The sequence below is a fragment of the Lepeophtheirus salmonis genome, chromosome 13 (assembly GCF_016086655.4).
Source record: "Lepeophtheirus salmonis chromosome 13, UVic_Lsal_1.4, whole genome shotgun sequence".
NCBI lineage: Eukaryota > Metazoa > Arthropoda > Copepoda > Siphonostomatoida > Caligidae > Lepeophtheirus > Lepeophtheirus salmonis.
The window spans coordinates 37,777,131-37,795,020 of record NC_052143.2 but is presented as its reverse complement, the minus strand read 5'-3'; the positions used below and the strand labels follow the sequence as shown (position 1 = coordinate 37,795,020).

General features: G+C 30.1%; 1 protein-coding gene across 1 annotated transcript in view; it reads left to right on the top strand.

Annotated features, from left to right (window-relative positions):
• Nucleotides 1–16,181, top strand: part of LOC121128209 (uncharacterized) — a 93,747-nt gene extending 77,566 nt beyond the window's left edge. Inside the window, exons 2-3 of the mRNA XM_040723783.2 lie at nucleotides 2,480–2,833; nucleotides 12,876–16,181. Coding sequence (XP_040579717.1) covers nucleotides 2,480–2,833; nucleotides 12,876–13,624 — 1,103 coding nt within the window. The 3' untranslated portion in view covers nucleotides 13,625–16,181. The remainder of the gene's footprint in view (nucleotides 1–2,479; nucleotides 2,834–12,875) is intronic.
• Nucleotides 16,182–17,890: the final 1,709 nt, after the last annotated feature.

The window sequence follows — 17,890 nt, the reverse complement described above, 5'->3', positions numbered from 1 at the left end:
TAAAAAAACATTTTGGGATCTATAATGTCCCAGTTAACTAACGCAAGGTTCTTAAAAAGAGTTTGCATTCTTATGAAATAAATATGGACAACATTAATCACTCTAATATCACATGGAAATCCCATAATACCCCAGATAACTAACAGAAAGTTGAGAATGAAGGAAATAATGTTAACAGTTTTGAAAAAATTACAAAAACAACGCAATTTTGCACGTCTGAAAGGTTACTTTTGTTACAACTCTATATTTACAAATATGTTAGTTAATGGAGAAGGTCTATAAAACTAAGGAACTTTTATAAAGGTATATCCTTAGCTATCAAATGACTCTGTTGGAACTCAAAATAATCAAAGGCTTGAAATGAGTTTCAAAGATGTATTTAAATAAGGAAAAGTTTTGTAAAATCCTTACAAAATGTATTCCGAAGAAGAAATATAAAATGATTATCTGTCAATGTGTATCTTTTATTCAATATATTATATATAAATAAATAAAAAAAGGGATATTAGAAGAAGGGGAGAAAAAAGGAAGAAAAAGTTCTCCTTTTCTTTTCTTTCAATAACAAAAAGAATAACACAGAAATATTGTTAGAATACAACAACAGACGTTTGGTATATACAAATTGATCCATTTTTAATTCATTAGAAGAGGAAGAAAAAACATGCGTCACATGATAAAGTTGTTGTTCTTCTTTTTCTTAGTATTAGTAGTAGTAGTACTGGTGGGTTAAGGGAATCGTAGAAAGGGGGAGCCCATGACCTTGAGCTGCTCCTGCCTTTCTCTTTTCTACTTCTTCTTCTCCTTGCTCCATAAAAACTGCTCTCCTTTTTTTTTTTCCTCCCCCATTTTTTTCCCTTCCTTTTTCAAAATTTTCCCTCCTAAAAAATATGTAGCCATTTTTCTTATTAACTATAGGACCATATAAATAAATTGAGATTCACTGTTATTCCATTATTTCATAGTCAACTGTTATTATTCTGTGAGGGGGAGGGGGGTTATCATGTTATTAGTATTTCTTTATTTTTACTTTACAAGTTCATACATAAATATAAATACAGCTGACATGAAGTTATGTAGTAAGAGGTCCCTACACTGTCTTATGATTTGAAGTGACCTATGGAAAATTGCATATTCCTACGTTGTCATCATTAAATAGCACATCTCGATCAATTTATGAAAAAAGCCAAAAACTCTCTTCTGAGTAAATCTAGATACTAAGAGGACATTTTTAGTTATTTTGCATTAAATAGTTTTAATGGATATCCATATATATAAGGTATATGGATTTTTTTAGAATCACCTCGGCGCCAATCTACACACATAAAGCTCAAAAGAATAACTTCTCCCGAGAGCGTTGTACATAAACTTTGGCAATTTTTTTAACCTAAAAATAGTGAGGTTAGGATCATTTGATAATCAGTGAATAGTTCTGTTTTTTTTTTGCTTTTTTTTTTCAGAAAGGAAAGATTAAAATTATTTTATATTATCCTCTATTATTTCTCGATAGGGTCGCTTTAAAATTAACATTTTAAAGTGTTTTTTATACATTTCAGTAATGCCTATTGTAAGTAATAAATGTAAAATACTGATAATTGCTGTATTTTAATCTTGATTGACGAAATAAAGAACTTTTGTCTCCTTTCAAACTTTGATCTAGATGTGTTACCTAATGATGACATCGTAGAAAAAAATTAACTCATTTTTTTACCAATTGAAAACTTTTCCACGCGATCCCTTATCGAAATGGGGAAAAAGTTGCAAATCAAACCGGTCTAATGTATATATATATTCTTATAAAATATACAAGTATAGACTGGTTTCAACGTAAATGGGGCATAGATAGAGATGGGATTTGTGTAAGAGGGCAAGAAGAAGGCGGAAGCTAAACATGTGGTGCTCCTGAATTGTTAATAACAGCTGCCTTTTATATATTTTTGGAAGAAAAAATGAATAACTACTATAAATATAAAAACTTTCTACATTTAAAATAGCATTACTCCAGTGAAAATATTATAATAATATTCATGTTTATATATATTTTTTTTATTATGCATTTTTAAATCAATATACACCAAAGATAGGCGATAATTCTTCTTTTAGAGGAAGATGTTTACAACCACACGACTTATCAAATAATGACCCAAAAGAAGAAAAAGCACATACATCCACCGTTTTTCCTTTTCGAACCCCTGTACTTAGTTTTTTCTTTACATGTATCCGTTCTTTAGGCATAAATAAATGTACGGGCAATTTTCCTTCCTTTTTTAAATTTGAGTTACGTTTGGAAAGTGTTTGTTATCAAACATAAAATCCAGGCCTCTTTTTAAGTTTTTCTTTTTTATGACCTCTTTTATTTCAAAGACACAAAGCCCTGATCTCTTACGTTAGAGTACCTATCTTATGCCCTCTCTCAAAACCGGCCCAGCATATAGTAGGCACATATTTTTAAATTATAATTAATTACTCTTCTTTTTTTCAGCCTTAACTGCCAAGGCCCTCTACCATAAGGAAACCCTCTGCAACAAGGATGAAGTACAGAAGTTTCTCAGCTCCCTCGTTTCCAAGAAGCCGGAAGTGGGTCATTTGATCAATTGTTTCCATACAGCAAAAACCACCGGTAAATCCCTTCGTAAAGTGATCACCTTCTCCGCAATAGAAAACTTCAACTTTCACTCTTGGAGGGATTTCTCAGACGTGCGACTAATTGATCCTTCAGCTCAATATCCCGTCATTGAGATTGATATCCTTCTCAACTTCTTCCCAGGGGATCACTTCACTGCAGAGAAATATAAATCCTTTGTTTCGTCACTGACTAAAACTCATTCTTCTAAAGGTAAATATATGCACCATGCATGGAAGGCATGATGGTATCAGATTTTGCATGAAAATAACGTTATACTAAAATAGCTTTCATTTCAAGCTCTCCATTAGAGGGAGAGATTTCGTTCTGTGTAAGAGTATATATTCCTTCTTTTTTTATTAATGATATTAGGTTTTTTATTGTTATAGTTATTTTTATACTCTGCCCCTCCCCCCTCCAGACTATTTTTTTATTTCTTTCATAGAGTAATCGCAATGCCTCCTCATTTTTTGCATTTACTATTGAATCCCCTTCTTTTGGTTCCATTATGACTGTACTTATTTTAGCTCTCACTAGATCCTTACAAAATAAATAAAAGATTATAAATAAAGTCATCTCAAAACTACCAAATTGGAACCAAAGAAATAATGAAATCAGAAATACTTTATAGATCCTTTAGCAGATCGTAAGTAAAATGGGAGTATGTTTATGGGATACTACAATTTATTAATGTATAAGTAGGAGTATCCACCCTTGCTCGGAGTTATTAAACGTCCATGAACTTTGCTTTAACAATATGGCAATGTGCATAGATAAATATTAAATAGAGTAGCATAGCTCTTATAAATTTTGATAAAATTAGCTAGGATCTTCTATGAGATACAGCTCGACGTAGCTCAATAATTCTAACAAATTAAATATCAGTAGGTTCGATACTCAGTATGTTCTAGCAACAGAAATATACTAAATGTTTATTTACTTCATAGACAACTCCTAGGTCATCTGGAGCAACTGTAATACGTTAGGGGGGATCGTATCTAGAAGTACACATTTATTTATGTGCAATTTTTCAAGTGTAAATTTAAACGAGAGGTTTTGTGAGCATATTTAGTAAAGAGAAATAAATTTTAAAGGATTCTGTGCCCAACTTTTATTCAATAGGTGAGCCCTCACTTCGAATAATTGTTTGGAACGTGGATTAGCTCCTCCTAAACTGTAAAAATTTATGGACAGTCATGGTACAATAGTTTCATGGCTTGGAATTTAGGCTATTTCTGTTTCTTTTAGGATTAGAGTTTTTGTGATACAATAAAAGCTAACGATATGTGAGGTATCGCTGTGGAGAATATCAACGCTCTGGATTTTTCAAAATTAAATTGACAAATGAAATTTTTTTGCAAGAAATTAAATCATTTTGTGAATGGCGATTGATTTTTTTCCAATTTTTTTTATTTGAAATTTAATTTTGGCTTTTTTTTTCACAAGATTTAATTTTCTGTGAATACCAATAAATTGTTGTAAGTATTTCCAAAAAAATTAGTTTTTTTTTCTGAAAATCTGTGGTTTTTGTTTGTTCTTTCCCAAAAAGTTCCATTTTTTTTTTTTAAATTCAAAATTTTACAGCTATCGACAAAAAATTAAATTTTTATAGAAAAAATTTCATCATACACAGCTGTTCAAAAAAAAATTTAATTCTCCGATTGTTCTTATTCAATTTTTTTTATGAGAATATGCTCTTAGAATGAGTATGACTGAACAAAAAATAATGAAAATATAAATAATTGAAGGGACGATTCGGAAAAAAAAATCATGATGCCGAATCTTTAATATTTTAAGTAATAGTTAAAAAGTACCAATTTGCTATCAGAAGCGTACACAGGATTATATATATATATATTTTTTTTTTTTAAAGAAAATCCAAAAATTAAAGTTTGTGGAAAAACAGAGAAAAATTAAATTTCAAATTTTAACATTTTTGAAAAAAATATCTTTATTTTTCAAAATCTACACCTATTCAGAAAAAATTAAATTTTTTGACCAAAAATTTCAAAAGCACATGGCCATTCTCAAAAAAATTCAAAAATCCACAGCTATTGACAAAAAATTACATTTTTATAGAAAAATTTCTACCATACATATACTGTTCCAAAAGAAATATATTTTTTTTGGAAAAAAATTTAAAAAATCTCCAATTGTTCTCAATTTAATTTTTTTTTTTTTTTAATTACAAAGATTAAATTTTTAATTTAACATTTTTTAAAAAGGAATTCAAATAATATTTTTTTAGCGAAAAGTTTCAAAAAAAAATAGTTATTCTCTGAAAATTTAATTTTTTTCGGAAAAACATTTTGAAAAATTTAATTTTTTGTCAAAATATGAAAAAAAAATTCATATTAAATTTTCAACAAGAAAAATTTTAAAATTTGGGAGAGGTTATTTTATTCTCATATCTTAGAAAAGCTATAAATAGTTAAATACAACTAATAAATAAGAGTCAATATCACAAATTAAATATTTTCCCAATGCCAAATCCAATTCCATAAAAAATACCCCACTCTCTGATTTCATATTAACCGTACCATCACTAATATATATGATTTGAAACAAAAGAAACAGTAATTTTCTTTTATATCCTTTTCTCCTATACTCAAAAAACTATTTGATCTCTTTTCTAAGAGACATCTGAGTTTCTTTTATGCTATGGGTATAATTTATTTAGTGGGCAAAAGTTTTTTCTTCAAATTTAGTGGATATTGTAAGCTCTGATCCCTTGAGAGTTAATATACCCTTCACCAATAAATAAACAATAATTTGATTCCTTTTTTGCGTGTGAATGTGTTTAAGAGAGTTGTGTAAAATATGTCCTAAAAAGAAGGAATATTTTTTTTTGTTGGCTTTTTAATTTTGCAAAGCTGATATCATTATTATTGAATACTTGAGTATAAAGTAATGACTAGTGGGTGTGCACATAGAAGATGAATTGTAAAAATGTGGGTTTGCTCTGAAGTTTTAACTCATGGATTGAAAAGTCTTTGGTTTAAAAAAAAAACGCTTTTTTTTTTCGTGAAAAATTGCCTTTTTTCAAATTATATTTTTTATTCCCTTTATTGAGTGGTGTCCATATAGAACTAACTATTCAAGCCATTGCTTAGTTTTTACGGTATTGGCTCCCATCAATAAGACAATACGACTACGTCACACGTAGCCCAATAACTCAGTAACCAAAGACAGTAATTTTGACAGCAATTTTTTGAAAATTTGTACACTAACTGAAAGTGAGGTGAATTAAAGAAAAATAGGTATTCTATGTGTGAAGTTCGGTATTTTTCAGCCAATGGACTAGAAGTAGAAGTGATGATTGGATTTGTAATAATTTCTGCCTCTAACTTGCTAGATACAGTGTGGGACTAGTGTTTATTTCCTTTATCTCAAGTCTGAGTCTTACAGCTGATCCATTAATACTTTAGTAAGCTAACCTACCCTCCTCCCAAATATTAGTCAAATTGTAAAGATACCAAAAGTGTCCAAATAGGGCTTGACTGGAGGGCTTTTTGATTTTTTCAAAAAAAAATTATTTGTGAAATTTATCTCAAAAAAAAATAATATTTGAATTTTTTTCAAAAAGTTATATTTTAGACTTTATTTATTGAATTTTTTATTGGGGGTTTTTGAATTTTTTTTTTTTTTAAATTATATATTTTGTGAACAACTTTAGATTTTTGAAAACTAGTTCTAAAAATTTAAGTTTTTGTGAACAGCTGTGAATTTTTTTTTTTTTTTTCCAAAAAAATTTAATTTTTTGATACGAATTTTTGATTTTGATTTTCTTTTTTCTTTTTAAATAATTTTTATGGATTTTTGGAAATTTTTGTTTGGAAAAATTTTATATTAGATTTTTTATTTTAAATTTATTATTGAATTATTTGGTTTATTTTTAAAAGTTCCTAAAATCAATTTGTTTAAAGTTGGGATATTTGAAAACTTTTTTGTTAAAGAAGTTCAATACTAAGGTCGATAATGAGTTTTAATCAAAGCATTAGTGAGCGGCGCTCAACCCTATTGAGCAGCTGGAGTGAACTCAATGTTTTCAATAACGAGTAGAAGCGCGCTCATCATTTTAGAAGAGCGATAAAATCCGTCGAATGTTTGCTTATTTATACAAGTTTTATTATTTTTCCTGTTAATCCTCCTTTTTAGACTCAGCTATCGGTTACTTTACAGACACTTCCCCCTTTTTCCTTTGTGGAGATATAGTTGGAAAATAAATCTTTATTTTTTCTATAAGAATTTTTTAAACTATAATATGATCTTGCTATATTTTTGTTGAGTTGATTTACATAAGACCTCAAAATGTCACGCAAACATAAGTTCTAAAAATTGAGAACCCTTTATTCAAGCTCTAGCTAATTATCAGGCCTAACTAAATGATATTGGACAAAAGTCGTAAATACATGTTCCTTAAGACAGTGGTTCCCAAAACTTTTTGCACCCCAGTCACACTAAAAGACAAACAAAAAATTCTTGACATACCTACTTTAACTAAACCAATCGTTTGGATTATTAAAAGCTATTTCAAATATTGTATAGTTGTCACAAATTGAAAGGCACACTTGAACTTGAGATATATTGAAATCAATTGCAATTAATTGCAATCATAAAGAGTTGTCAGATTCAAATACGAGAGAAAAAATGAGTGCCGCTCATTTTAATTGAACTGAGCGCGCTCACAAAATTAGTATCTGAGCGGACGTGGGAGTGCGCTCAGGATTTCTTGAGCGGACTATTGCTAAGGGAAAACAACATAAGATTTTATAAAATCATATTAAAGTTATCTTTAATATACTAAAAAATATTTATAAAATAACATTCAGTTTTGATATGTTTCTATCATCCGTAGTCAAATCTTTCTTATCAAAGTTTTCCGTTGATGAGTTTGCAGAGAATGATCCCTATTTTCAGAAATAAAACGTACTCACATATCCTCCGAAAGTTCATTATAAATTCAGAAAGCAATCAATTTTTATTTGTTGCGGGCACTACTCACCAAATTGAGGCGAAAGACTCAATAAATATAACTCTCAAAGAAAACAAATTGTGTAATAATTTCCGTAGCAAAGAAAGCATCATCGCTCAAGAAATGCTCTCTGTATTCAAGAGAAATTGTGTTACAGAAAAAAAGAATCACGTATTTAGCAAAGTAATAACAAACTCCTGATTCTTTGAATGGTGCATTGTAATTGCTTCAACATATAAACAATTTTAAATAAACATCAACAAAAGGAGAAACCCCCAATTTGTTATAATATTTCATAAATACCATCATATATTATTTAACATCTGAGTAGGGACTAGCCAAGGCACCTTCACGATAGAACCTTAAAAATAAATAATAAATAAATCATCATTTACCGGTTGGTCCATTGAAATATGAAAATGAAAACAAAATATATCTGAACTCTCTAGCTTAGGTACAAGTTTTAGTAAATGACACTTGAGCGTAATCACCAAATTTCCATTCGCACACTCTAAGTAGTCGGGCGTCTCAATCACCACCGTCTACTCCATTAGCAAATCAAGAACGTTAGAGAGGAAGATGGGATCTATCAAAAAGGCTAAACTGGACCCGGAGGAGTTAAAGAAAACAGCCCAGGCCAGTTTCTTGAAGTCCATAAGGATATATGCAAGAGATCTCACACCAGACTATCAAGAGAGCTATCAAAAAAGTGGGAGGAAATAACCGTGTGAAGGTGGAGAGGCCACTTTTTACACCAGCAATGAAAGAAACTCATCCCCTCCGATGCAAGACTATTTTGAATTAGTTTCTTGAGCTCTTTTGAAATCTTTTTTGACACTTACATCCCCGATGCAAATTCCCTTGACTACACCACTTAGCTTCAATGTAAGTCAAGCAATCACTGAGTCCCTCTAAGCACCTGTCTGCCATCACTAGGACGCAATGACAGAGGACTACAGGTGCAGTGGGTGCCAGGACTTCTGTCACACCTTGGAAGCCATAATTAACGCTATGGACGGTTACATTAATGATTAGTAGAGCTCAGTCACACATCTATTTATAGTATTAATTTTGTTGAAATTCTATTGTTAAGTAATAAATTATATCTTGTTTAAGTTTATCATTCAATGTGTTCAGATTTTAATGTAACACACGGTAAATAACAATTATAGAAAAGAAGAATCATGAACGTAAAGAGAGGGTCTCCTTTGAAAACCTACTTATTTGTAATCCAAGTAATCAATGAAGCAATTGTGAAAGATTTTTTTTTTTTAATATTTCCTTGTTTAGAGGGGAAACTTGAAAGATTGCTTAAAAAGTAATAATCAAGCAAAATTCAATTTTGTGAAAGAAAGATAATTTTTATGCATAACTTTCTTCTATACCTTTCAGATCTTACTTCTAATCACATATCCATGAATTTTTTTATTGACATATTTGAGTCAATTATAAGCTTGGTATCTAAGCTTCTGGGATGAGTTAAGCTATTTAAGAATAGCTTACTTTAGAACCTTCAGTTGACTTAAGAGACTTGCATTGACCCCAAAGTATAAATCGATATTTCATATACATATTGAAGCAATTGTAGGCTTACTATTCAAATTTGTGGGATAAGTTATACTAACAAGGAGTTTTATCTGTATTTTAGAACTTTCATTTAATTTCATAACTTCATGGCAATTTGCAATATTTAATAGGGTACATTAGAATAAATTCTTGATAGAAATTGAGGTGAATTCATATTAGATTACAAATGTAATCTAGCTTTCTTTAGTCTTGACAGGCCACATACGAGGGTCGTTTGAAAAGTCCGTGTAAAGTCCGAGAGATGGGACTACTAATTAGTATCGATGATATGTTTAGTTAGTAGTATCTCTTCGATGAACCCATACAACTTTCATCCAGATCGATTAACTTATTTCTGTTTGGCATTCATTCATTTGAATCGTGGAATCATGGCTCAAGATTATGGTGACTGTCTTTTGGATTCACGAGGAATATTCATCTTCGACTATTTGGAAAGGGGTAAAAGAATTACATGTCCTTATTATTCATCCTTATTGGACTGTTGGAAGGCCCAACTGCAAGAAAAACGCCCACGATTGGCCCACAAAAAAGGCCCATCACTACAATGCACCAGCTCACACCTCAGTAGTTCCGGTTGCAAAATCAATATAAATGTGGTCCCAACTCGAGATACCCACAGCACCAGGAATCGCTAGTACGTTCACTCTTCTTCCCTCCAACACCAAGTCATGGATATCAATTATTTCTGGAGTAGTAACCTCAACAAGGGTGTCCCGAACGGTCAGCATCACTTGTGCCCATATAGTCACTCCGAAATTTTTGAAGACACTTATAAACTATTCTAATGGAAGGTGTAGAGTCCCCATAATGTTTATCAAGCTTCTTTAAGGCGTTTTGCCTTTCAAAAAGTAATATTTAATCAACACATGAAATTATTTTTCGAGCATTTTTTAAAAATCACTGCACTTCCTCGATTCAAACGAATGCAAAATAGAAATAAATAGACAAATCTGGCTGTGTGTTCTTCCAAGACATGCTACTAACTAAATATAACCTCGATATGTGACAGCAGTGCCATCTCTGGGACTTTGCAAGTACTTTTCAAACGACCCTCGTAAATTTTAAAATAAAGTCCAATATTATTTTATAAAATATTTTAATTTAAGATTACATTCGTTTATCTGTTACAAATCCTCATCGACCTTCTTTTTTTTATCTTATTTTCAAAAAAGTTTTCAATCTATCTAAATTTTGAAAAATAAGTACGTGAAGCGTTTGTCATGACGACTAATGTATTTGTTTATTTTCCCTGTTTCATCCCTTGTTATTGTATTTTATGTATACAATACACATATTGTTTTTCTTTTTGAGATCTTTTATGGCTTCAATTTGTTTATTTAGATTGGAGTCTAAGTCCTAGAGGAGAAAGAAGTTAAGCCTTTTGATATTTAATGAGTTCCACCAAGGCAACACTTATTCCTTTTGTTATTTACCTCTTACTTTCTCTTTTTTCTCCTTTTTGCTCTTCATTGATTGAGGACAAGAAAGGGTACATTTGATTTATTTTAACATAAAGATGAAGGCTATTTCACTTATCTATAAACTATATGGTCCCTGGTAATTTTGTCTTAAATTATTTCACCTGAAAACATTTGCCTTAATATATAAATAAAGGAAGCTCTTACGTCATTATTGTTTATTTTTTATTATTGTAATCAAAATATATCATGCTTATTTCAATAAAACGCATTAAAGGTTTCTCTTCTGTTTAAATAATGATAGATTTGGTTTCTCCTTCAATCAATGCGTATTTTCTTGTCTAATGATAACATTATCCAACAAACTCCAACTTTTTTTATGCATTATAACAGCATATGCTCAACTTAGTAGAACTTATCTCATGATTCCAAATATATCCTTATTTTCCCCCTCAGAGCATCGTGGCCTTCAGAAAACGGACAAACATTTTTTGTTACTTTTAAGGTTAAAAGTTGTTTTAAGCCCTCAATGTTGAAGATATGGATAAATTCGATTAATATATTTTAAAGCCGAATGATAAAATATTCTAAAATAATTTTAAAAATATCTGCATGTTCCGTATACCTAGATTTATCTTTGCCTAAGTTGGAAAATAGGTGTTTTTTATTCAGAGGATCATAGCTTCAAGACAAATCTATTCAAAAAGTTTAAAAAAATCTGATTTCATTGCTGCAAGTCGAAGCTTTAATTTAAAGAAAGAACTTTCCCAAAAACGCTTTATATCGTTGTCAATTTGAGATAAGGCCACGAAAATATTTCAAGGATATAACTAATTTTTTAAATGATATCATAAGAAAAGTCCATATATATTGGCACGTCCCAACTAGAGGAGAAGAAAAGAGATAGAAACAAAGAGAGAAAAGAAAAAAATGAGGGGGAGAAATTTAAAAATGTAAAATACAATCCCTGCTGAGAGAGGAATCCCAAATTCGGGATCGGTGTTCATCAAAGAAGAATTATGTATGTATGGGAAGGAATACCTGGCTACAAAATCCCTGCTGAACTGCCCTTGCCATTAGAAATTGCTCCGAGGACTCCCTTAAAGATCTATCCCGTGGAATCCCTCACTCAGTAGTGATATGCAATGAGTCATTATGTGTACATGGAGCTTAAAATAATAATAATTAATTAAATCAAGTAATTAATGATAGATGTCTATATAAGGAATGTTCATATACAGAATAACAAGTTCTGCTTTGTAATCTTCAGTCTATTTATATAAATTGTAATTTATATGAAATAGTTTCAATGAAAATAAAAATATATATTATACAATCTATTATAACATTAAGCCTCACTTCTGAAACTGTATAAGTAAATACAGATTAAAACAACTCTTTGGTTCCATCGGAAATGTTGCTCTGATCCAGAATTTGCTCTTTTCCAAAGTCTATTGAATATTTTATTCTATTAAATGAGAAACTTTTCAACTTTTTGAAAATATATTCGTCTTGAACCTATGAGTCTCTGAATGAAAAGCACCTATTTTCCACTTAAAACGAAGATAACTCGAGTTATAAGCATCATGCAGACATTTTAGAAATGGTTTTAGAATCTTTTATCATTCGACTTTAAAATATATTAACCTAATTTATCCATATCTTCAACATTGAGGGCTTAAAACAGCTTAGAACCTTAAAAACGGTCAAAATTAACAAATAAATTATGGCCTTTTCTGAAGACCACGAGGCTCGGAGAGAAAAAAATAAGGTCTTATATGGAATCAAGGGATGAAATCCTACTAAGTTGAGCATATGCTGTGATTGATACATTTTTGCTGTTGAACAGTGTAATTACTAATGTAGAATTAATAAGCAAATCTTCGTTTCGTATTTCGTTACTTTTGTATTTTTTTATTATACTAAATTTTGACTCTGGTTTAAATTTATTACGTAGTGAGATTTTTGTTGGTGTGTGCATTGAATTTTTGGGCCATGATGTCATTATTTTTCCAACAGAAACCAACCATTTAATGCGTTTTATAGTACTGCATAGAGCCTATTTTGATTAAAAAAAGGAACATCAATATGAATCATAAGTACCAGAATGATCTATAATTCTCATTTATATATATATTTAAACATAATATATATTTGAGACAAAACAGTTTAAGGGAAAATTATTTAGCACTAAATTATATATCTGTTCCAGTGTGTTCACACAAATTCCTATATATTTATTTAACTAACATCACCTTCTATTTATTTTCCATAGACTCGAAAATAACGATTGATGACTACTTCCACATTGAGGATCAACGAGAATGGAGTTTCTTCATCGGAAATCCAGAGTTCATTAACCCATGGTGGGATCGTATGCCTTTTAAAGGGATTCTCTCCTGCGGACTCCTCTTTGGATGGCCTTTAAGAGCAAAATATGGGGGTCGAATGGCAAAGCATCGTATTGAAGTTAAAAAGGCTGTTTTCTGTGAAGACGCCATAGAGGAAATAGAGAATGAAGACGAGGAGCAAACTATGGGGTCTTCTTGCAATACCTCACCTCCCTCTGACAGAGAGAAACCCATAGAGGAGCCACCACTAAATCATCATTGTAGTAGCAAAAGCGAAGGAAGACCTCTACCTAAGAAGAAGAAGAAGGATATGAACTCCAGCATTCCCTCCACTGGCACTCCAGAGGAAGATCAGCAGTTGCATCATTCTCCAATCGTTATCGAAGAGACATCCCACAACCATCCCCTGTCTCCTCCCTCAGTGGCCAATAAAATACCTTCAGGAGGAGTTAGCGTCTTTCCTCCGGCGTCTTCCGTTCATACTAATTGTCTTCGAGGCCAACCCCATCGCCCCATGCCCATTACCTCTCCTCGAACGCACATACGAGAAAGCAACAATGATATAGTAACAGCCGTCACCCATCATGATATTAACGGTGTGAACTCCACCGTGACTCTCAAGGACATTGACGTCAAAATGGCATCCATTACCGGATATGAAACCTACGTTTAAATCATGTTGGCGATTAATATGACATTATTATATTTTATTCACACTTATAATATCTCAAGACAGAAATCTCTCTTTGTCACTTTGAAAAAGTGATAGGGGATCTCTCTCTATCTATTTATGAATATCTTTCAAGGAACTTTTTATGTTATAGATTTTTAGTCCTTGTCATCTCTTAATATAAACATCTCAATTTTTCTTCTCTTCCTATTATAGAAAAACAATTAAAGAAAAATCAACAAATAGCTACATAACTCATTTCCAACTCATGGTAACTCCAAATATTACCTAAATATCATTCATAACATAATTACTCAAAAAACAAAGAATTTCATATATTTGCATAAAACCAATATATTTAAAGAAAGGTTTCTTATTCAATTATTTTTAATTGATACCTTCTTTGAACATTCATATATTATATAAAAATTCGAATGGTTCTTAAAATGTTGGGGGTTTTTTACGAAATGTTGAAGATATTTGATGAATATTTAAAAGGTTTTTACAGCCTTTGAAGCTTCAAAATTTCATAGAATTCTTAGAAAAAAACCAAATTTCACTCTATTTTTTTATTTTGTTGTTGAACTACGTTTCGCTGATCTGATATTATTCATAAAGGACAAAAAAAGTGCGCGCAATACGCTGACAAGGTTATTTTATTTGTCATTTTGTTACATGAAATAATCCTTTTTGAGGGAAAACTATATAAAAACTTTTGAAAGATTGATTTCTAATCTAAACTGTTTAATAAAAAATTTCATATTTTGAGTTGTATAGACATTTTTTGGGTGCAAAAGTTTTTGAACTATGCCTTAAGTCCTGACTCATGTAGTATCTCAGCTATTGAACTAACGAAGAAGAAAATGGCGAGGAAATAAAAAAAAGGATTAGTGTGTTATAGGACAAAGGAGACACAGATCTGGGATTCTGAGTCTACTTCCAAAGGACTCAAAGACGAATGACATTTATTTCTTTGTCATGATCTCAGTATTTGTGAACTTTGTCCACCCTACATTTCGAAAGAAATCATTTTAAGAACCAGGCTAAAAATCATAAATATCACATCTTTGTTATCGTTTCTAAGCGTTGTTATTACTTATTTCTATCTATTGTTTTTCCTTTATTCATATAAATATATATATATTGCTTAATTAGTGAGCCAATCCTTTTTCATTCTTATACACGTTTTCATTTATATCATTTGTAAACTTTCATTCTATATCTTTCATTTATCCAATTACTTGACTACCATTAACAAATAAACATGTGTATTGGTGCCATTTAATGGAACGTAAGATTCAAATCCCATGGCTTCTCTTTCAAATATATAAAAACATAGCAGGTTTTCCCATCAATATATCATAATTATACACTTTTTCAAATAGATTCATAATAATTAAAGTTTCATATATAACCTATACTTAAAAGATATATCAGCCAACTACATTAGATGCTGTGGATTCAAAAATTGCTGGTTATTATATATATATTTATAAATAAGTATACTCTTCGCAGAACCCCACTCTAGAGCAATTCCACTTGAAGCAAACCGGCCCAGACTATATTGCTTAAATATCTATCATAATTAGGAAATTATTTGTTTATGAAGTAATTAAAAAGATATGATTTAATTGGTTTATTCGAATACATTTGCTTGTGATTGGTTAATTCGAATATATTAGCAACATGATTGGCTTATTTAATAGTATTAAGTTTTTTAAAACGAATTAATTGTATTATAGTGTCTTTAATTAATCTATTTGACAAAATGTATGGTTAAATATGGGGGCAATCCTTATATGTTTAAATCCATGCCTACTTTTTGAGTAATATATATATTATTTCCTTTAAAATGATTCCTCTGGGAGGTACATTATACATTTCATATATCTATATTAATTATATTTATAAACGATGCCACATAAACTACTTCATCTATATTATATATCATTCCAATTAAATTTCTTTTTATATAATATTGTATGTAATTTCATAGCAAAATATCATAGATTTTATTTATTTATTTATTCATTACTCCATAGCTTGAATTTTACAGAAAAAGTATTTTTATTTATTTTTAAGTCAAACAAATTATTATTATCAAATATTGTAGGACGAGAAATCAAGAAATATGTAATCCATTGGGCCATTCTAGATATTCTCCAATTATAGCTTATATGTACTCTATTATTTTATTGATTCATATATCAAATCAACTTTGTTATTCTATAAAGTATTATTAACCATATTAGCATTTATTAATTAATTATATATATACGTAAATATTATATAAAAAAGAACAAACTATATTCGTTTCAACGCAACTTTATGTAATGAAAAAATCACACAACCTCGTGTGTTTAGTTTCTTTCCCTCTTAATTACTCTATTCAGCCTTGATTTATATGAATATTTTTTTTTCTTTTTAGACTATATTAATATTAATTATATTATATTCATTGTCAAAATCTACAAAATTGTTTTTATCAATATCACATTACTCTAATATTATAACAGTTCTATAAGAAAGAAACAGAAAATATTACTTACTTATTTAAACATAATTGATTTGAGAAGTTTTAATAGTTCTATTACCGGCGTAAGCTCGCTAACACAAAAATCATGGCTAGATTTGGTATTACCTTGATAACAAATGATGTAAGAGAGTAGTCTGAAAAGTTTCCAACCTCGAATTGATGCTGGGAGCTCACGTAAATAAAAGCTAGTCACATACAAAGCAGTACCTTAGAAAATGAGAGTCTGGTCATCATGCACGCCATCTAAAGCTAAAATATGAACTAATTACGTAAACCCTATGCATATATCAATTTATAAAGTAAAACATAGTCAAATAATTAATTAGATACCAAATTAAATAAATTTATAGAAAATAGTATGGAAATAAACAAATTTACAAATTGTTTAAAAATTTACAAATTATGAAAGAATTTGTCTCATTTTCACGCTTTTGCTTGCATTACTTTTCACTAAAACATTTGAGGCACCTTGAAATTTTATATTTTTCTGTTAACAATAAAATAGTACAAGTATTTTACAAAAGAGGGGGTCATCTAATCTCTTTTCTCCCCCGCCTATTAAGTCAGCTCAAACAGCTGATTGATCAGATGTTTCGTGACGCATAAAACGCCATAAATAATTACATCTTTTAAATCATAAATTTGATCACTTTTTCTTAAAGAAATACAAAAAATTCACCCTAATAATGTTTTGAAGGGTATAAATTATATCGTCACTGCAAAAATTAGAAAAAAAAATTCCAATATACACATTCATTTAATAACTCAAAATCACCTCCAAGTCGTCTTAGACGTTATGGGCCCCCTCTTATTCAGAGACATCATTTTTTTAACCTAAGACAGCTTGAACATTTTTTTATCCATTAGTGAAAAAATATATAAATCAATAGACAGAATTAGTTTTTATAAGATGAAGCAGTTTGTAGTCGCTAAGTAATAAAGGATATAATGAACTCCAGATTTTTGTTGCAGTTTTGAGGTAAAAAATAATTCCTTTCATTTGAGAGAGTAAAATTTTATTACAGAAAAAGGAAGCTTGAATATTTTTATATTCATTGGTGAAAAAAATATACAAGTTGATTCAAGACATCAGTTTTTATGACATGAAGAAGTTTGTAGTCGCTAATAAATAAAAGGAATATTATTTTATATTCAAATTGGCCTCGACGTTTTTGGTCAAAAGTTAATAAAGATTTTTTTTTTTTAAACTTAAGGAAATTTGAACATTTTTCTATTTATTAAGGGAAAAAAATTTATAAATTGATAAAAAAAATCTGTTTTTATGAGATGAAGAAATTTTTTGGCGCTAATGGATTATTAGAAGAGTGTCATGTTAGTGTCATGCTCATTCCCATTCCTCACTAGGAATAGTGTTAATGATATTGCCTTTCTTTAGCACTATTGCGAGCTCCCTCTATATCGCCTGATTTGATGGACCTATATCACTGGTTATCGACCCAACTGTCAAACCAATGGTTGAAGGTGAAGTGATTATTTCCTTAGTTATGGAAGGAACTTCCTTCGGGTAGAATGAGTTTCCAGTAAAATGATATGCTACGATTAGATTGAATACCTTTCAACATGAAGCACAAAGGATGAGTTGCGTGGAAATCGTTTTTATTAATGGATGTAAATATTTTTATTGATTGTCCATCGAATAAAATGACAGACTTTATGCCCATTTCATCGAATACTAAAGAACAATGGAGTTCATTAGGAGAAAAACTTTGAAC